Here is a 21536-nt window from a genome sequence, read left to right as displayed (position 1 = left end):
GATTCGGATGCAGAGAAAACCTTCCAAAAAGCAATTTGAATATGTCACGTTGGGCTTTCCAAAATTGTGATGAGCCTTTAATAAAATCATTTCTATTTTCTGGCATTTTATGGACCCAAAGATTAGTCAAATAATAATAAAAGAAGAAGAAAACTATAATAAAAATACAAGTTAGGGGCAGTCCTAATGTAATTTGGAGCATCCATGAACCTGAGCTTCATCGCAAATACTTTCGCCAAATAAATAAGAAAAATATTTATCTATAAATGGAAGTAAAACAGATTAATATATATATATGTAACATAACATAAAGTAACTACGTACGTTTTCAGTAATTACAGTAATGCATTGTGAAAATGGGCGCTTTAAAGGCTGACTACTGTAGTTGTTTGACATCTCGCTTGTTCACTGAACATCTTTGCTGTTTGCTTTGACAGCTACAGAGGACCTTTTTGGCGCATGCGCACTTGTGCCTGTTTCAGACGTCAACTGCTCCGGAGCAGAGGGTTAACGGACAAACATTCAGCGAGAGCTCGTTAGCGTAGGGGAAGTAGCAGTTCTCTGACCAAAAGCCCCTCTAGCCTGAATAAAGTAATGAGGTAGATAGTCGGACAACTAATTCTACTTACCTTGATTAAAATAGACCGGCATTGCCACAGTGAAAATGGACCAGGAGTTTGAAGGCATAGATTCAGAGGGCCGGTGGCAAAAACTGTACCTTGTAAGTATGTTAGCACAGCTAGCATAAAGCTAACATAAATAGTACCTGGAGCGCGCATTTAATTTAGCAAGCTAACAGTTCGGCTAGCTGATGAAGTGTCTGTTGTTTTGGATGTTATTCATCGCTAGTTTCCTTCGTATTTTGTTGTTTTTTTCCCGGGTTGTTTCTTTTCTTTTTTTTAGTATGTGTAGACACTGTAACACTTAAGTACAACGAACAGTGTAATGCAACGTAAATGTTACCGTAAGCGTCGTCACAAGTGTCGTAAGCTTGTGCATGTGGTTGAAGTTCTGATTAGCTACATCAGTTTATATAGCTATTTACTTGTTTGACTTTTGTACACTACACGTTTGTTCTCCACAGAAGGTTCTTGTTGTAAAATGTCATTGCTGAAAGTAACTGTACACTGTGGTGACTGGACAAACACATTTAAAACAGGATGTCGTTGGTTTTCTGCTTGCTATTCTCTATTATGTGTTCAAATAGCGTTGGGTTTGAGCATGCCAGTGTCCTGAAAAAGGAAGAATAATGACATAACGTTATATGTTGTGTATGTGGTGATTTCTCGTTTCTAAACAATCTTTCTGTTGTATTCAGGAAATCAGGAATCAGTCCCAAGAGTGCTCCTACAAAGTGGCAAAGTATCCAGAGAATCGCAACAGAAACAGATACAGAGATGTCAGCCCATGTAGGTGAACATTTGTGGAAACGGTTTATAGTGTGTAGTGTCTCGAATCCTAACTGCGTCTGCCAGGTTACAACCCACCCTAAATGGTCTTCTCTCTCACACTGCCTGCAGTTGATCACAGTCGAGTGAAGCTGGAGAACACAGAAAATGACTACATCAATGCAAGTCTGGTAGTCATGGAGGAAGCCCAGCGAAGTTACATACTGACTCAGGCAAGTCCAAGGCATTTTATTCCAGTTATAATGATCACGAAATGATCTATGGGTTGATTGACTAATTGTGTGCTTAGTGCATAAAGTTTTAACATATGTAGCAAGAAGTGAATCTATTAAAATGTGTCAGAGGTCACTTAACTTACCTCTAATGGCAAATAATTTAATCTCCAGGGGAGCACCTGTCTCAGGACGACCCCTGTTAAATACTTTTTGCATTTAGCTGGTTACTTCATGACCAAAAGGAGAATTTGCTTGTGGGATCACAGAATGTTTTGATGTTACCCACCACTATTTTACAGGTAACTGCTATCTGTAAATCAGTTTTGCCTGCATGACACCAGCAGTCACATTGACGGTTCCGTTAAAATCATTTCCTTGTTTAACTGTGATTGTTTTGTACAGTGTTTGCATTTTTCAATCTTACCTACTGAGATCACACATACCACCACTACTTACGTAATTACAGTGACACAGAAACAAGAACGTTTAAATTTTATTTTTTAAAGAGGAGATAATTGCTTGACTGTTAGTGTAGAATCAGGGAATTCTGCTCTCAACTGTTTTATTCAAGGAAGCTGGCACAAATTTTCTTGGCTGTTCATGGTTGTTGCGATGTGGAACTGATGAATTAGGGCCGGTGCGATTGGTTTTCTGCAACTATCTGACAGTCCTGTAGTTATCTGCACTTTATATTGTGTCTTCTATTCCTGACAGTGACACGTTGACATATTATATTTGCATGAAAAAAGCAAGTGAAGGGAAAGATTTTATTGATAGCATGTTTTTGTCAATGTTGTCTGTTTTCTATTACTCGAGATACAGTTGACCTTTTAAGATATTTCACCTTGCATAGTATAGTTTTCACAGCTCAACCACATCATAACCTTAAGCAGTCTTGACCTTTCAAGTAAACTGTTCATTATCGTTCTGCATATCTCTTTTGCATACTGAAGTTATTACAAAGACAGTCCTCAGCCGGTTGCTTAGCTAATCCATAATTTGATGAAATGCTTTTGTTCATGCCTAAAAATTGCATTTCCACTGTACATGACTTACCACTGTCCCACTAGACACCTGCCATATAACTGATCAAAGTGTGTTTTCATGTGTGTATGTGTTTTCTGTCCACAGGGCCCCCTCAGAAACACCTGTGGACACTTTTGGCTCATGATCTGGGAGCAGAAGACCAAGGCGGTCATAATGCTCAACAGGGTCATAGAGAAAGGTTCAGTAAGTACACAATAATAAAACGACAGCATATTGTCTGTCGTTTGTCTGGTGCAAACACACCCACACACAGACTACAGAAATACTGAATAAACCACAGAAAGACAGTAACACACACACTCTGCCAAAAAATTGCAGCCTGCTGACAGCGTGACAGTGTGTGTAATTAGTACATCTTGTTGAATTAATCCTGATTTCTGTTGAAATGGTCCACCGTGAAGCTTCACTCCCCTGTCAGCTGGATAACTGGAATTCAGTGTTTTGACAGCGTGTTCACAGATGTATGTGAGGAACTGGGATGCAGCCCAACCTCTCAACTCCTCTAAATCCAGTGATCCTGTGATGTGCCGATTAAACACACACACACACACACACACACACACACACACACACACACACACACACACACACACACACACACACACACACACAGACAATCAGACAGACAGACTCACAGTCTTTCTCACGCAGAGCAGCTGTGATCTCTCTTTCTCAGTAAAGCAGCTGGAGTGGATCTCGCTCAGTCATGAGGTTCACTTACTGACTGTTTTCTTGGAAATAGAAGATAAAGAGCACCTAGTCCACAGATATTATTAACCTCACAAGGATCTTTTATGTAGGCCAACTCTCCAATCCTGCAGAGGGATGGTTGCATAATAGACTTATCCTCAACAGTTCTGGCCTTTGTCTGTTTACTAAGAAAATACTGTATGATTACATGTTGATTGTAGACATAACTGAAGTATTTGTCACAGTATTTGACTGCAGTACTGACAAATGACATGCTGTTCCCTGAAATATAATATAATATGAAGCCTTTCATACAAAAAGTATAGTTATGCATATTTTAGGATTGAAGCTAAAATGTACTTAACTATACTTTTTTCAAGATTTATTCCTGTAGATTTGGGGGGGGATTGGTAATGGTGCAGTTCAGTTACTGAGTGGTGTAAGGAAAAATTAAAATACCCAAAAGAAATACATCAGATAAAACGTAAAGGAGAGTACATGCAAAAAAAACCATAATCTTGGCGAATACAAGTTTTTAATCATTATTAGAATTTAGTGGGTATTTTATTTTTATTAGTGCAGTGTGACATAACAGAAACTGGTGCAAACTAGTTACAGACTACAAGGCTGTGGTGCAGGATGTCTGGCATCATGCACGTGAGGTTGGACTGAAGAGAACGAAAAGAAAGCTTGCCTTTCAAACCCACTGGTGGATTGTGGGGAGTGTGACCAGGTAAATGTGGTGAAAGAGAAGACAAAGCCACAGCAAACATTGACAGCATAATCTAATTCATTATCCAGCTTCCCTCTCAGTGCTGTGGATCAAACTGTCCGTCTGTTAATCATCAGCTGCTTTATCTCAAGGCCAGCGTGGCCACTCAGCTAGCATCTGCTTTCAGTCAGGTGTATTTTCTTTGTCAGATGTTGAACCTGTTTGGTATCTCTTCTCACCAGGTTCGTTTTACTTTTCTTTGTCTGACAGGAAAAGTGTGCCCAGTACTGGCCCACAGCCGAGGAGAGAGAGATGGCCTTCAGAGACACACGCTTCTTGATCACACTGCTGTCAGAAGACACCAAGTCTTACTACACCACCAGAGTGTTGGAGCTGCAGAATATTAGCGTACGCCAAAGTATTACCTAGCGTGAGGGGAATTACCAGTGAAAGGTGGCAAAGGAGAACTGAAATGGGTTTGGGGTGCAGCTGTGTTTTCCAAGACTTAGAACTGAAAATATCCTCGTTCATTACAAAGGCTCAGTGCTTTCCATTTTCACTGACTTTCAGACAAATTAGACATTTGTCTGTTGCCACACATCTAATGTGTAGGTGGAGAAAATGCAAATTTAAGCATTTAAAAAAACCCAACATATACTTAAACGTCAATGTTTCCGCTGCTCATTGCAGATTCTCCTATAAACATTAATGATAAGAATTTCTCTAATCCCCATCTTTCACCTGTTTTTGTATATCCAATAATGAGCACAGTGTTGCACAGACAAAATGAAAAATACCGACATCAGCAACAAAAAGTGAACTGCCAAGGTGATGGAAAGAAAAACAAGCACAAGAAATGTGTACACACGTCTTGATTTGCTGTTTTTGTGTGTGTGTCAAGTTTTTAGAAGCTGGTTTATTGCATGAATTGAAACTGAAACTGTTGGAAATGTTGTTTACTTTGCTGTCAAATACTACTGCAATACTTTTGCCACTGCAAACAGAACTGCTAAAAATCAGCACTGACACGCTCATTTGTACCTAATGAGGCCTCTGTGTGTCTGCTGTCACAGACAGGAGAGAAGAGAGAGATCTACCACTTTCATTACACCACGTGGCCTGATTTTGGTGTTCCAGAGTCCCCAGCATCCTTCCTAAACTTCCTCTTTAAAGTGCGGGAGTCGGGAGCACTGGGGGTGGACCATGGGCCGGCGGTGGTGCACTGCAGTGCAGGAATCGGCCGCTCAGGGACGTTTTCATTAGTTGACACGTGTGTGGTTCTGGTAAGTCCTGCCTCCTTGTTTTAGCCCTGATTTAGCGGCCACGATCCAGATGAATTTGGTTTTTAGGTTTTCTAGGTCAGTCACAACTTGTATGATCACAAATGCTGAGAGAAGTGGTCAGTTCATTTACTAAAAGTCACTTTTGAACATGAAATTGGCATATCTATATTCTGACTAAGGAGAAAGGCTGATTTATTATTTAGACATTTGTGTTTTTGATAGTCAACACAGGCCCATTTTTATTCCATGCTGCTGTTGGAGTTAAGAGAAAACGGCTCCTACAACTAAAACATAAAGCTAACTTTTATGTGGTTACATACAAGCCGCAGCTGAAATGCAAGGTTGTGCTCTTGGCATGTTGGGAAATAGGGGGTTCATCCTGGTTAGCTGAGCTGATTTATCACTGGTGTCCTGCCCAGATGGACAAGAGGAAAGACCCCTCGTCCGTGGACATCAAAAGCATCCTATTGGACATGAGGAAGTACCGCATGGGCCTGATCCAGACCCCTGACCAGCTGCGCTTCTCCTACATGGCTGTTCTCGAAGGAGCCAAGTACATCAAGGGAGACCCCTCTGTACAGGTACCTGAAATATATCTTATTTCCCTTCATTTAAACACAGACTCCACGATGTCAGTTTGTGAGTTTCTCTCGGCCTCTGTTCAGTTTGGATTTTAGCTGTGGAGAAAAACACAACAGTATGGCAGTGGGTCTGTGTTTGTTTATTTTACGCCCCGCAGTTATTCAGGCTGTGTGGGCTGAAAATTCACATACTGGGAATAAACATTTGTCAGCAAGAGAGCCACTGTGTGAACCATTTTTTAGAGGAAAATAATTTCCAGCCTGTTAGCATTAGCATTATTAGCATCACATGGGGTTTCCGTTGAACTTACTCACTTGAGTTTGACTTGGATCAGAAAATTACTGGGACACAGTTTGATTCACCAATTGATTCACTAGCAGGAGATGGATGAAACAAGGCTACTGTAGATCTGTCAATGTACCAAAACCTTCTGACCGGGCCTTCAGTCACATGCACCTCTAAGTGCTGAAGTGGCTGTATGTTGGTCATGTGGAAAGAACCGAACACTGTGACCTTTCTTAGCCCTACAGAGCTGAAATATATGAGAATGATAGAGAGTGTATTATATGTAGGATGAGAAGTAGCTAGGTTTTAGGACACAAGGGAAACATTGATAAAGTTTGTTTAAACGTACAAGCAAAATGAGCAGTTGAGTGGCAGAAATGGCACGGTGCCCTGCATTGCCAACACATTTTAAAGGCTTTGATATATCCCTCTAAAATTGTTTTTCATTCTTCTCCCCACGTAGAACCGGTTGCAGGAGTTGTCGAGGGAAGATGAGGAGCCGACGTCGGAGTCTCCCCCCTCAGCTCAGCCTCAGGCCAGGTGTCCGACGGAGCGATGCAACGGCAACCAGCGGGGAGGTCAGCTGGAGGAGGGAGGTGACTACAGGCAGGACGCCAAAGTACCTGCACAGTCTCCCTGCAAGGAACAGGAGCTGGATGGCAGCACAACACCGTCAGTACACTCAGTTGATAAGTGATATGAATAGGTGACTGATGGTTGAGTAATGAAATAAAAAAAGTATACATTTCTGAATGAGAAGGATACAATGAATAACAAAGAACGTTAGTGAGCATATTGTTTTTGACAGACGGCTGTTTACCTGTTTTCCTTGTTTTTCCGCAGCAAACGACGCAGAGAAGACAGCATCTCCAAATCAGGCACAGCCAAGACTCCTCAAAGCAAGCCCAGGACAAACGACGCGGAGAAGAAGAGAAAAAGGTGATTGTATCTTCAGGCAGAAACCACTTTTATTATTCACACACAAAGCATCAAGTTGTTCTGATCTTCCAGGATTATTTGTCTTGTATCATCACGGTGCCACTTTTGGATATTACTCACCATGATTTGTATTGCCAAGTGTGATATACATCCATATATGTATCAGACTGTCGGATCTAATCCATTGTTGGTGTTGGTGCAATTCCTTTGTAATGTTGTTACATAATGTCAATAATGACATTCTGCAGACATCATACTTTTCTAGTGTCTTTTAGACAGAAAGGGAAAGCAGTATTTTACCCTACAACTCTTGTGACATAAAAGAGATGCCAAGGAAGAAAAGATATGAGTCACTTTTCAGCGTCATTTCAATTTTAACGTTACAGGGAACCCGGACAGGCTTTCCCAGCACATGACTCAGCCTCATAATAGTTAGCCTGCATACAGAGCTGAGCTTTCATTTTCTATTTCTTCATTTTCTTTTCATCTTTGGTGTGAAGGCACCAGTCTAGCTAACTGACATCTACTTCCACGTTCTAGTCAGACCTGATGAAGCACTTATTTCTGATGACTGTGCACCTCCAAAACCGGCGCACTAAGTCATTTCTGAGAAGCCTGCCTTTGTTGTGTGACATGTCAGTGTTGTTCCGGTAATTCGGCCCAAACTGCACCATTTCTGACGTGGTCTCACTGTGCTGTTGTGGTTCTTCTCGGACAGTTTGGGCTGCATTTGCTGCACATGACAAGAGCTGGCCTGTCCAGTGGGGGGCAGTGTATCTTTACCCCCCTCTGCGACAGCAACAACAACCACGAAGAGCACATTTAGAGGACGAAGTTTATCTACTTTAAAAAGAACGCCCCCACTTGTACATGGAGGTGTGTGTGTGTGTGTGTTCCTGTGTATGTGCTGTCTGCTGTGTTTTTGTTTCTCTTGTGGTTTTGTTCTTGTTTTCATGATTTGCTTGGCTCCTGTGGTTTGGAGTTGTGTTAATTTTGGCTGCACTCTAGCATGGTGTGTGTGTTTGTGTGTGTGTGTGTGTGTGTATATATATATGTGTGTGTGTGTGTGTGTGTGTGTGTGTGTGTGTGTGTGTGTGTACATTTGTGGTTTATGGTGGTGGAAGCTCTGAAATGTCAGGCCGGGTTGGAATCATGCAAGGTGCTAATGTATACCGTGCATCATAGACTCTCATTTGGTGACAGCTTTTTATCTGCTTGTTCAATCTCGTTAGTCGTTATTGAGCAAGCCGGTGTTATAACCAACAACCATGAAAGTTTTCACTTCACTGCACCACCATCTTGCACTTAAAAATGCCGCAGGGCCCTGTGATTTCCACAATACGGAAAACATGGATGGAATTGATTTCATAATAGAAATAAAGTCAGCTTTAAAATGCATAATATAGCGTGAATTGCCAAAATGTTGATTCAATTTAGAAAAATCTGGGTTCCGCACCATTTTTCCACAGTGCCTAAGCTGAATGAGCACGACGAAAAAACTACGCCGTCATGTTTTGGTGTAACACACACACACACACACACACACACACACACACACACACACACACACACACACACACACACACACACATTCATATCAAAGAGGCACTTTGAGACACAGGCAGTGTGCTAGCAAGAGCTGATCACTTCAACAAATTCTCAGAAGTGTAACCACATCAGCGGATTCAAGACACGAGTTTGTTGGAGACTTTGTGTCTGTATGCGTGAAGTCTGATGCTCAGTTGGAAAAGATGCAATAGCTCCGTCTGTTTCTGGTCAAGCAGAGGAGCGCTGCCCAAACGGGGGAGTAGCCTCCATCAGACCCGCTGTGTTCCAGCTGCATATGGAGGCTGTCCTGCAGAGCTCAGCATTGTGTTACAGCAAATTCATTGATATCCATTACATTTTGAATGTTTTTTTTATTGAATCGGTGAAAGTCCTTCTGATGACGCAACATGCTTAAATGGTAAAACACGGAATTCAGTGAATTTTAAACGGAAAACAGATTTCATGCAGCCCTAGTGCTGCTATTTTAGCGGCTAGGACAGCGAATGTGGAATTATTAATGGTCACTAGACACTCATACAAAGGAAGTATTGAGAGGAAGAGTCATTTCTTGTCCTGGTTGAAGCTGTCAGTCCATCATACCAACTGATTTGGAGCCATTAAGGTTTGTTGCATGTTCTGTGGTTTTGCTGCAGTTGTTTCATGAAGTCTTCACGTTTCTTCGGGACCTTAGCATGGCAGTGTTTGAAGGGACGTTTGGATGTTTGAAATTCATTAGCGATTTCTGGTCAGGTCTGAGAGGGCCTTTGTTGATCAAAGAGGTCTTCTGCTGTAGTTTATCAAACTAGATATTTAGGGCTGCAACCAATGATTATTTTCATTATTTATCTTGATTTAATCAATTTGGTCTGTTGAGAATCAGGAAGAAGTGGAAATAGGTTTGTAAGGTCTCGTTAACAGTCAGAACCCCCAAATAATCAATTTACTATCACATAAGACAAAAAAAGCAGCAAATCCTCAAAATTAAGAGGCTGTAACAAGGGAATTTGAGGTGTTTGTGCTTTAAAAAGGACTTTCTGCTGATTAATTTTCAGTCTTACAAGTTAAAATGTAACATTTAGCAGAGTATACATATTACAACTAAAGCCTGACACGTGGGCAGCATCAGCTATGCTGGATTTAGCAGATTTACATGTCTGCATATCCTTTTCCCTGGCTGAATTTGAACGTGGCAGCGCAGCAGGTCACAGCGCTCATCTCAAATTCCAAGAAGCCAAGATTACATCTTTTCAAAGTCCTCTTTTTTTTTCCTTTTGTCTGACCAGCATACCCAAACTCAGACACATTCAAACAGAAGAAGACGGAAAATGAGCTGCAGAATGTTTTCGCATTTTTGTCTCATAACTGACCTGAATGGTTAATCAGCAGTCGAAGTTGTTGCAGATTAAACCACACAGAGTCTGAGATCAGCTCACAGATAATCAAATCTAATGATGTGTGTGCGTCGTGCTCTACAATAACCAAATATATATTTTGCTGAAAATGCTACATTAATAGCTAAGACCACCTGAACAGAGTGTGACATGTCGCTTATTGAACACGGTGGCTGCTTTGCATTGATAATCTAATGTTGGTGTGATCAAAGTGCATCATGCCACAGCTGCTGCGAGCAGTGGAGCGAACCCTGCCGCTCTCTGTGGCCGAGCTTCATCTTTAAACTTAACCAAGCTGAGGACACTAACTTGATTTTGTGGCACGAGTTCCTTTGATCACTCTTGAGCTTCACTGACACTCTGGTAGGAAACATTTTGTGGAGTTCAACTTTTTTAAATGGTTGTGTCTCGTGACAGGGCGAAAACCAGTGACTGCTAACCACCTCCACCTGCGGCCACGCACCAACAGCTCTGGCATCAAAGCCAACATCGGCAGGGACCTCCAGCTCTCTCCCAACCTCTGTGTCCTTCTTCCTCACCTCCACCTCAACAGCTGGCTCTGCTCTCTTCTTCATCACCCCCCCTCCCCTTTTTGGTTCCAGCCCTGTGGTGTTATTCAGCCACCACACACCTCTTCCTCTTCTTCCTGTTAGCAGCATGTCACTCCCTCATCTGCCTCAGACCTCCACCTCACAGCTTTCCCACGTGTCATCCTCTCTGAACTGTTTACAGCAGACACTTTGACATTCTTTGAATTTGGAAAGACAACCACACCAGCGCTTTATCCCCAGGTTACACCTCAACCACAGCCTGTGCTGCTTCTGGAGTCAGAGAATCAGTTTTTCTGCTTTAATACTATTATTTGCAGCTCTGTTACGCTTCTTCGCACCCACGAAATCAAGACTGATAATAGGGTCTATGCATTGCCAATTTGTAATGCTGTTCATATGTTTATTTTTAGAAAACCTTTTTTTCAGAGGGGAAAATGTTCTATTTTTTATAAAAGATTACTTGAAGTTTTTCACAGTGATGGGGGGGTTGGTTTAATGAAAAGCACTGCCTCCTCCCACATGAGAAATTCAGTGGCATGTAACGTTTTCAGGATGTACATAGTGTTGTTTTCAAAAAGATGTGTGTAAAAAGACATATTTTTGCTGTAAAGAAAAAAAAAAAAAGACAAATGACAATGTTACTGATTTGAATACAGTAGAAAAGCTGATTTGATGACTTGTTCTCCTTTTTGAGCTGAATTTGTCTTAAGTTTATGTTAGAGTGTTATCTCCAAATAAAACTGGTATTATCTAGTTTACATAACACCCCGTCTCTGCTCGTCTCTGCTTACTTCACCACAAACCTCAGGTAATTCTTCTGTTAGCCGCTCTTGAGAAAGATGCTCATTCCTGTCCATTAAATACGAAACTACAGCCTGCAGTTGGTTAGCTTATCTAACCATAAAGACTGGAAACAGCTAGCCTGGCTTTGTCCAACTCGCAAAGCAAAGCTCACTAATTAACACGTAATATCTCATTTGTTTAAACAATACCAATTAAAAAAAGCTTGGAGGGTTAGCTGCACTGGATTATTTCTCGGCTCTTAGCAGTTGACATTTTCATCACATAACCATCCATAAAACCACAACTTGCAGTTTTTTTACAGCCAGTTTTTGTGTGAATGTTAACAAACGAGATTTTGTGACCTTGAGACAGAGCCAGGAGAGCCGGTCTTTATGCTAAGCTAGGCTAACGGTCTGCTGCTTATAGTGGCGGTATGATTGTTGTCTAGCAATGCAAACAATGAATTCTGAGTCCGATGAACTTTCACTTTTATTTTCTATTCATAACAAATGAAAATGATCTAAAGTATATAAATTGTATTTCTGATTTGATTACATGTGACACTTAATTGGCAAGTGGCCATGGTTTGCCTCCATGGAAATGGTATCAATATCATCACCTAACTCTCTGCCAGAGAGTGAATAAGTATTTCATATAGAAAATATTCCCAGAATCCCCTTAAACTACTTTTGAGCAAAGATTTGTTCATGGTTTAGATCATGGTAATAGCATTTTAAATGTACTTGTAGGACCAGCAGTATCTCTGAAATGATGGGCGTGTCTTTGTCAGAGTCAGACCTTCATTTCATGGTTCTCTGCAGTTTTCTCTTAAAAATGCTGTCGGGACATTCCTTCCCCACCCAATTACGCAGACAGAAAGGGAAACCACAAACTTGGCAAAATAGCTTTGCAAGGTCAAAGTATGAGTCAGAGTGCTGCCTTGTTGTTACCACTATGTAAGTTGTTGTAACATGTTGTAGAAAGGAATCAAATTTCAGAGAGGCGGGACTGCCAGGAATACAGTGTGGCACCTGGCCAACCACTTTCAGTTAAGCAGGCGGTGGCAACGTCCGGGGGGGGCAGCAGCACCATCAAAGCCTTAATCGTCTTAGATAAATTCACACTCCATTCTTCTCAGAAACTTTTATTGAAAAAAAAAAAAAAAAACCATTCAAATGCTGCAATATTAGGAAAAAGTATTCCAGAAGTGCATGTTTGGGCCGTGTACATATCGTCATGTTTGTACATCTGAAGATTATTATCACAAAGGAAACTGAGATTAAATGTACAAGTGTTTCATGTCCAGACCAGGTGAATTCAGTATAATACAACATGTTTAAAAGCAGCCTGTTTTCTCAGTTTAGGACACAAAATTCATCCAGATTTGACTCCAGTGAAGAATTCACTGCTCTGAAAAATGCTGTCATGGCTGGACTGCACCAAAACCAGAGAAAATATTTGTGGGTTTTTCAAAACTTTGACTTCCCTGCATTCCCCAGAGGCTGAGTGTGAGCTAAAAATAGCACAAACCAAATATGCATGTATCAGAACAATGCTGGAGGGATACCGCTGCCAAACAGAAGACTCCACGAGGTTGGGATCTTCCATTTGTTCGGCTTTTGGCTCTGAAAGGTGAATCAGACAAAACCATGATGAGAATGTATAATCTTAATTCACACATGGTGCTGTGGTATAAAGTGATTTGAATTAAATCAAAGCAAACATGTTTTCACTCCGACAATATTTTTTTTAAGCATTTTTTTAAGCCTCTTTAAGTTCATTATATTTCTGCGCTTAGAAAGTATGAAATGTAACAGTAACAGTGGGCTGTGAGGTCGAGTTCGTCACTTACAGGACTGTCCAGCAGGTGGAGCCAGTTGTTGAGGTGGTTGACCAGAGCGAAGGCGTCGGGGATGTTGTCGCCCTCTGAACAGAAGAGCAGCAGCACAGCTAGAGGAAGATCCTCTGCACAGCTGAACACAAAACCCAAACACATGGTGAGACACATAAAAAGCCTCTGAATTAAGATTCATTAATTAATCTTAAAAAATATATTGCAGCAGGGACAGAGTGTTTTTTGACGCTGCTCTCTCCCTGTACCTGTCTGTGTAGAGTCCTTTGGTTATGCCCCCTCCAGGGATGTAGAGGCGCGGCTCTGCGTTGGCGTCTGCCAGGCCCGGGTAAGGCAGCACTCGCTCCATCTCCCTCCAGCCGAGCTCTTTCAATGCATCTGCACTCCCCTTCAGCAGGGACGGAGTGGCCAGGTACCTCAAAGGGGTGCTGACATGGATGCGTATTTGTCAGTCGAAGCGATTGTAAACAGAAAAGGCAAAGAAAGGCAGCCATGACGTGAAGAGCACAGTTAGTTACCCTTGGAGCTGCTGGTCGTCCCTCTGGTAGGCGTGGCTGCTGGACAGAACCACAGCCCTGGAGAACCCGCTGGCTTTGATCCAGGACACAAGCAGCTGCCTGAACTTTTTGGAGTTTTTCTGCAGTTAAAACAAAAGTTAAAACTATAAAGAGACTCGATGGTCATGGGAGATTAAGGCATAGTTCACCCTCTCTTAAAACACTGCTGGGAGGCCTCAAACTAAAAAAAAACAGTCCTTTGGTTGGTTCTTTCATGTCAGAGCATTAAATAAAATAATAAAACCAAATGAAGACAAATAAAAGGCAAACAGAATCCATGCATGCAGCAGACTGGGGGTTTACCTGAATAATTGGTGCCCTGATTTGAAGAACTGCCAGCTTCAGTTCTGCTGCTGTGTAAACTGTTGATGAGAAAAGGTTGACAGACTGAGGATCCGATTTTTTTAATTTGTTGGATTTCTTTTCACTTCAAAGCAGCTACAACTTACACTGCTGACGGTCTGCCTCAGTGTATTCACAGTAAGGCATAACTAGAACAACTTTCAGTACAGATTCACAGGCCAAATGTCACGTTTACTCCTCCACAGCAGACACGTAACCCAGACCCAAAGGTGCATGTCAGCAGGGAGCAGACGGTACCTTCTGCAGGGGCATGCAGCTCCTCAGCGTCCTCTTTGCAGGTGGTGTACGGGTTGTTTCCAGCCATGGGGATGAGGCAGTCTGTGTGTATGAAGCCCACTCTGCTCATGTTCAGAGTGGACACTAAGAGGTCCACAGCCAGCTGACCCACATTACCGACAGCCACTGCTGGCTGGGGGGACAAGGAACAGCAATAGGTTAACTAAGAAATTGATTAATCTATATTGAAAAAAAATCATGATTTGCAGCCTTGTATAAAAAACTTTAATGATTAGCTCCAATTCAAGCAGCTGCAACAATAAAATGCTGCTTACATATTAATGGATGATGATAATTATCTAAAGATATAATATCTGATAGTATAACAGTCACAGCTGGAGGACTTGTTTAATAATCGAGTGGGGAAATCCGTTTTTCCGGTTTCTTAAACTGTCAAAATATGTCCCACCTCCGTCCAGTAAACTGCATTTAGCAACTACTCCTCGCAGGACATCTGTCCCCTGAGACCTTGAGTGTAAAAATGAATCTAAAGCTCTAACTTACTGGCAATAACACATATTATGCATGAGTTTCATCATAGTCTGTAACAGAGGGATCTTCATCTCTAAGTGAAACCACACAGAAAGATGCCACTCACCATGACGAGGGTGAAGTCTCTGAAGGAGGGCGGTGAGTTTTGTGAAGAGATAAACATGCTGCTGTCCTGCTAGTGAGCACACAGAGATAAACAGGTGCTGAGAAAGAGATTTAAATGTAACTATGTTATTAATGCGATCCTAACTTATATTCTGCCGGCAGTTTTCAGCTCTGTTTTCATGCCTGGTTTTGAGGACCTTGTGGGTTCTCGCTCTGTGTCGATTGTTGATGATTAAACGGCTTTAGGACCCGCTGTCGGTGCCTGAATCAAAAGCAACGAGGACACTTTATTTAGGACAATAATATTCAGTTATCATGATTCAGATTCATTACAAGCTGTGTTTATCGGTCTATATGATTCTATACAGGCATATTTATTCAAAATCTGTATTAGGAGTTTCTATTATAATTAGGCATGTTATCAGTCAAATGCAGCTCCGCAAAGATTTTGTGCTTATTAGAGATCTGCCTCTCCATTTCGAAGCTGTAGAATCTTAACCATAACAATATTTACTATACTACTACAACTATAGTGGTAATAATAATATTGATATTAATATTATTATTATTATTATTAATAATAATAATAATAATAATAATAAATCGAAAACATTTTTCAGCAACACCAAATTAAATTTAGCTGTAAATATACATATAAAAACACATATACATACAGACAATATCATTACCATACTGTTTGAGATGAAAGTCTTCATGAAATCAAAAATAAGCATTGTATAAGAGTGAACATATTACATATCAACATTTACTGCCTTTGCAAATAATCAACAAAAAAAATAATGATTTTGGTTTATCATATTCGTATTTTCCATGATATGTACTTTCATTGTGATTTGAATTTACTAAATCACTTTTCAGTGGAAATGTGTAGGACCTAGTGGCATCTAGTGGTGAGGATGCAGATTGCAACAAACTGAATACCCCTCACCTCACACTCCCTCCCTCACTAAACATGTAGAACCTGTGGCTGTGAAACTCACGGAAAACACAAAAGGCGCTCTTTGGAGCCAGTGTTTGGTTTGTCCATTCTGGGCTATGGTAGAAACATGGTGGACTCCATGGAGTGAAGGTTTCAAGGAAGAAATGAAGGTCAATTGTGCAAGTTTCAAAATTAAAGATAGCTTTATTATCTAGTTCAGGATTCAATGTAACAGTCGCTGAAAGGCTACACTTAAATGTTAAAATCATGTAATGTAATTTCATAGTGATATTAAACATTTGCTAATTGACACATGTAAAATAAATGGTCATTTAATACTGGCAGATCATTAGACACATGTCATACAACCAAAACTACTTCATTAAAGATGAAAGAACAGCTGATGTGTCATCGCTGAAGTCATTTTGGTTTGACTTCATTGGGAATAGGCTGGCCTTTCACTGCAGCCAGAGCATTTTCTAACATCCTCTGTATCATCCGTCTTGTTGTAGTGTAAGTGTTGGTGCCAACGTGGGGAGTGATCAGCACATTAGGAAGGCTAAGGAGAGGATGATCCCTGCAGAGGAAGAAGAGGAGTTGTTAGGAACTAACCAAGGAGAGGGTAAATGTTAAATTCTGCTTCCTTTCACTAGTATTTCATCAGTGTTTTTTGTTGCACTCTTTGCTAGTATGAGGAGTGGCTAGACCTTTTTGACATATACTCAAGTGAAAACAGTACAAAGACAATATATTTAATGTTTTACCTCATGAACCTTTTTGTAAATATCTGCTTATTCTGAATTTGATGTAGCAAAATGTTTCAAACAAGTTGGGACAGCAGCAACTAAAGACTGGGAAAGTTGTGGAATGCTCCAAAAACACCTGTTTGGAACATTCCACAGGTAAACAGGTTGATTGGCAACAGGTGAACGTATCATGATCCTTTGTGTGTTGAACTGAGTGCAGCTGCTCAGGTCAAAGAAGAAGACTGTGGTGGCTCTTCTTTCTAAAGTGAAACAGTCTCACTTTGATGAAAAATGATTGAGTGTGGTTGAGTGTGGTGAGACCTTGGTAAAGGTTCAGGGTCAGTCACGTCTAAGGCTGCTGCACCAATCGATCCAGACTGCAGAGCTTTGACTAAAGCGTCCTGGTCCACAACCAGACCTGAGACATGAAAGGAAGTTAAAGATCAGAGTTTCAGAATAACGTAATGGGATCACTGGAATCCAGGAGACACATTTTGCTCACCTCTGCTGATGTTGACCAGAGTTGCTGTGGGTTTCATGAGGGCCAGCTGTCTGTGGCTGATCAGGCCGGTGGTTTCAGGGGTCAGGTTGACCGCCAGCACGACAAAGTCAGACTCTTTCAGCAGGTCATCCATGTTCTCACAGTACGTTGCCCCCACTGCCTGCTCCTCTTCAACACTCCTGAACAGCACAGAGGAAAGATGAACTGACCATTAGCAGCGTCTCTTTCATTCCCTACTTTAAAACGCTCCAGACTTTTGGGATTGTTACAGTACTGACGTATTTACAAGTTGGTGAGGCTTTTGGGCCCATTACTGGATTATGAAGTGATATTAAATTATCCCAAAATTGTCCAGCATCAATATTTTGTACCTTTACTCTTTAGAACTATGTCTGTCTTTTACCTCCTGTTCCTGTTGTGATACAGGATCTTCATGTCAAACCCTTTGCCTCTTTGAGCGATTTTGCTGCCAATTTGTCCCATTCCAATAATCCCCATCGTCGACCCTGAGACTTCAACTCCCATTAGATTCCGTGGTAAATGGGTGGTCTTGGGGTCCACAGCGATTTGGTGACCTGTGAGAAAACAGGACCAAAAGCCCTTCAATCAAAAATGTGTTTATCGAAGCCTGCACTGCTGCTGCTGCTGCTGCTCTGAAGTTTCTTTGCTGATACTAACAAACCCTCAGAAACGCTGTAGCATTTTTTTATGGCTTTTGATACTTGGTGTCTTGCAGATAGTAAAAAGAGATTTTCAGAAACCTAAATAAAATTCACCCTCAACAATCTTCCGTGCAGACGCCAGAAGCAGACCCAGCGCCATGTCCGCAGTGGCGTCGCTCACCACACCGGGCGTGTTGGTCACCTTCACCCCGAGGCTGGTGATGTATGGCACATCCAGGTGGTCGATGCCCACGCCCCCGTTGGCGACCACCTTCAGGGAGGGAAGTAAGGTGAGCAACGAAGGCTCAGCCGCAGGACAGGTGTACCACACAAACATGGCCTGGATTTTAGGACCGTAGAGCTGGGGGTCTTTAAGGAAGTTTTTGTGGCTGATGATTTGGAAGTGTTGTTTAAGGATGTCAATGACTTCTTCAGTGTATCCCTGTTCGCCCACCTCTGAGAAGAGAGCCCATGGCTTGTTGTCCTCCATTACCTGGAGAGATGAAACACAGGGGTGAGAGAACAGTAAGACAAACACAAGTGTGTTTTAATCTCATGACCTGAGTGGGCGGGGTGGGGTGTTTCAGAAACAAAATGGCTTTTAATGGCACAATAATGCAATTTTCTACAAGACTAGATTACTATCAGGGCGGCCCCTCAGACCTTCAGGGGGCCCAAAGGCTCCAGTTTCACCATGTAGTGTCATTTCATTAATTACAGATATGGTTGTTTGTACTGTATGCACTAAAACATGCTGTGAACTGATCAAATTCAAGCCTTAAAGCATTTTTTTTTCAACATTTTAAGTAGTTAGACAGTAAGATTGATAGCACTCCCATGTCTGTGGTAAATATGAAGCTGCAGCCAGCATCTGGTTAGCTTAGCTTAGCATAAAGACTGTAAACAGTGGAAACTGCTAGCCAGGTTCTGTCCAAAGGTAAGAAAATCCACCTGGCAGCACCTCTAACACTCATATTGTGTCAGAAAATGAAGAGTTAAAACGACATTTCGCTGTTTGTAAGTTAAATGAATGTAATGTAATATGGAGACAACTGTGAAGCAGAAGAGAGAAGACTCAAGAGAAGCTAGCTAGGAAGCAGCTAGCTAGGTGGTTAGCTGCATCCTAGCTAAACTGAGTTAAACTCTAGTTTTATTGTCATTATTATTTATGTATATACATATGAATAATAAAGACAGCAACACTAGTTAAACTCTAGTTTCATTGTCATTATTTATATATATATACAGTATAGAAATAATAAAGACAATAAAACCAGTTTAACTAGTTTGACTCAGTTGAGCAAGTTTAGCCTCCTAGCTAACAAAACACACACACACACATATATATATATATAGAGAGAGAGAGAGAGAGAGAGAGAGAGAGAGCTTAAATAGCGCATTTAATAGCGCATTTTACTCAATTAATGTCGAATTAATAAAATTCATTTCAGACTACTAATACTTGGATTATGCACAGAGGGTGGGACACAGGTAGGATACGGGCCCAACACCTAATCTTTGGCCCCTGGTGGCTTAACGCGACTCTGAACGTGCAGCTGTTGAACTTTAACGATGCTGTTGAATATTTAACTCTATGTGTGCATTCCTGTACTGTGTGTGCGAGGAGGGAGTGGGGGTGGTGCTCGTGCTCATGAGTGCTGAGCACAGAACATATGACGTCACAATACTGCGTTACTGAGAATGACTGGTGTCAAAATCGGGAACAGTTGTTAGACCAGTTTCCAAGATGGATGCCTGAGGTGTGCTCAGATCGCTCCTCATTAAATACACAGAAAAAAATGAATCAAGTGTTCAAGCAGGAACAGCCAGCGACACGGTTACAGGTCCCATACTGATGATACGAAAGTCAGAAGAAACTTAGAAGCTATAAAAATGGAAATGCAGGAGACAGCACTCACAAGTCTTCCTCGTTCAGATTCCCTCTACTCTTGAACCAGGAAGTTCTACTTAGGGAATGTGGAGGATTTCAAAATAAGAGCGCTTCTTTTTTTTTTTTTCTCCCAACAATAACACAACCAGTAATGCTGCCCTTATCCACCTCCACCTTCCAATTCTACAACTATATTATTATTGTTGTTGTTGTTGTTGTTGTGGTTGTTGTTTTATGCTGCTGTAGTTTTCAGTGGTTTCATTCCTGAAGAAAACATAAATTAATACAGAGGAAAAAAGTGGAAAATCTGACCTGAATTGCATCATCTCTCCCCATAACTCTGTATTATTAACACTAAATTCCTCTGTACCCCAAAGCTGATATGATCATTAAAGTTTTGTAGAAAAATTGAAAAGCTGTACTCAGTCTCCTCCAAGCAGCTGCTTTTCGCCAGAAATACTCTCATTAAAAGCCCCTTGACCATGGTACGAATGCCTAAACTGTAAAATTCAAATTGTACAGTACCTTTCTGTGTTGCAGCTGGCGTGCAAATCTGGGTAAGTTTGTCACTTTAAGAAGCCGCTGTGCTTGTGCTGGACCCAACAGTCTCCTCAGACACTGGACATGGCAGAGACTTTGCATTCTGCTGACGAGTTAATGATATTGTTAATAGAGACAGCTGGATGACATATTAAGAGAGAATCATTATCAGTAAGGTGCAAACAACCCTCAAGATCTTCAGTATAAACCAGAGGGAAGCAAAGAGTTTATTCTACAATTATATGCCACCCAAAATGTGCATGCAGTGAAAGTCCACAGGTCAAATTGTAATGAATGAATTATTAACATGAAACTTGTGGATCAAATAAACAATCCTGAACAAGTCCACGGGTGCTCAGAAATAAAATGCATTAAATGGTTAATTATTTCTTGTATGTAGCATTATCCCAAATAGCTTCAACATTTAATTTCACTTCATGTTAAGTTCTCACCTTCAGCTGGACTTGCGCAGAGTACACACTTGGTCTTCAGAGGAGGACTTTCAGCTCGTTTCTGATCATATCTTACTTCCCATTTGCTTTAGATTTAAGAGATTAAACTTTAGCAGCACAGAGAGATGTCTGCACCCAGGGACATGGAGGGGAGAGGAGTGGAGGTATTCATCAAGCACAGTGAGCAGCAGTGCAGGCGGAGGCTTCAGGGTGATGATTGAACAAGACTGAGCACAGCGACCAATGGTCAGAACCCCTGCTCCACCCATAAAGGGACAGTACAAATAAGAACAAGCCTGTTCCAGATTCATAGAAGTCGAGCTTGTTAATAATTTTGGGTTCGCTTACTGTTTCACTTCTCCTCCTATTGTATCTGCTTGTTTTCATCAGTTCAGTGGAAGATTCTGATTTGATCTGAGGAAACTAATTATCCTCAAAGGGGAAGTTAAGCTACTGTAGCAGCAAATAATAATTGGAATTAGAGGAGCATGTAATTGGAAGAACATGCAAACTGGCAGTTAACCAACAAAATAAATGACAGAGAATGTGCAAAAAGTTAACACTCCAGCATCAACATGATTTGGAAATGGTATTATATGAGATCTGTGCATCATGACAGGGTGGTGAAATATGAAATCTTGTGGTGTACATGCAAATTAAAACACTAAGGAATGATTCTAACGTACAAAAACAGCAAAATAACGTCAACATGTAGCCACTGGG

General features: G+C 41.3%; 3 protein-coding genes across 3 annotated transcripts; 1 reads left to right on the top strand and 2 right to left on the bottom strand.

Annotated features, from left to right (window-relative positions):
* Positions 1-480: 480 nt before the first annotated feature.
* On the top strand, positions 481-11413 carry ptpn2b (protein tyrosine phosphatase non-receptor type 2b). The gene is made up of 10 exons (XM_070984838.1): positions 481-721; positions 1319-1409; positions 1521-1621; positions 2756-2854; positions 4344-4481; positions 5147-5356; positions 5776-5937; positions 6687-6895; positions 7067-7162; positions 10519-11413. Exons 1-10 carry the CDS (start codon positions 665-667, stop codon positions 10538-10540), a joined length of 1185 nt encoding a protein of 394 aa, XP_070840939.1. The 5' UTR covers positions 481-664; the 3' UTR covers positions 10541-11413.
* Positions 11414-11907: 494 nt separating this feature from the next.
* psmg2 (proteasome (prosome, macropain) assembly chaperone 2) lies at positions 11908-15297 on the bottom strand. The gene is made up of 7 exons (XM_070984840.1): positions 15082-15297; positions 14445-14616; positions 14148-14206; positions 13806-13924; positions 13536-13715; positions 13288-13408; positions 11908-13060 (listed from the first exon to the last, which is right to left on the bottom strand). The coding sequence occupies exons 1-7, from the start codon at positions 15136-15138 to the stop codon at positions 12980-12982; spliced, it is 789 nt and encodes a 262-aa protein (XP_070840941.1). The 5' UTR covers positions 15139-15297; the 3' UTR covers positions 11908-12979.
* Positions 15298-16207: 910 nt separating this feature from the next.
* On the bottom strand, positions 16208-19888 carry LOC139346058 (probable 2-ketogluconate reductase). Its single transcript, XM_070984960.1, has 6 exons — positions 19850-19888; positions 18045-18423; positions 17672-17843; positions 17269-17447; positions 17088-17184; positions 16208-16597 (listed from the first exon to the last, which is right to left on the bottom strand). The coding sequence occupies exons 2-6, from the start codon at positions 18418-18420 to the stop codon at positions 16441-16443; spliced, it is 981 nt and encodes a 326-aa protein (XP_070841061.1). The 5' UTR covers positions 18421-18423; positions 19850-19888; the 3' UTR covers positions 16208-16440.
* Positions 19889-21536: the final 1648 nt, after the last annotated feature.

The sequence above is a fragment of the Chaetodon trifascialis genome, chromosome 17, assembly GCF_039877785.1.
Source record: "Chaetodon trifascialis isolate fChaTrf1 chromosome 17, fChaTrf1.hap1, whole genome shotgun sequence".
Classification (NCBI taxonomy): Eukaryota; Metazoa; Chordata; class Actinopteri; order Chaetodontiformes; family Chaetodontidae; genus Chaetodon; species Chaetodon trifascialis.
Note: the sequence above shows the minus strand (reverse complement) of the source record. Positions and strands in the feature narration are given on the sequence as shown.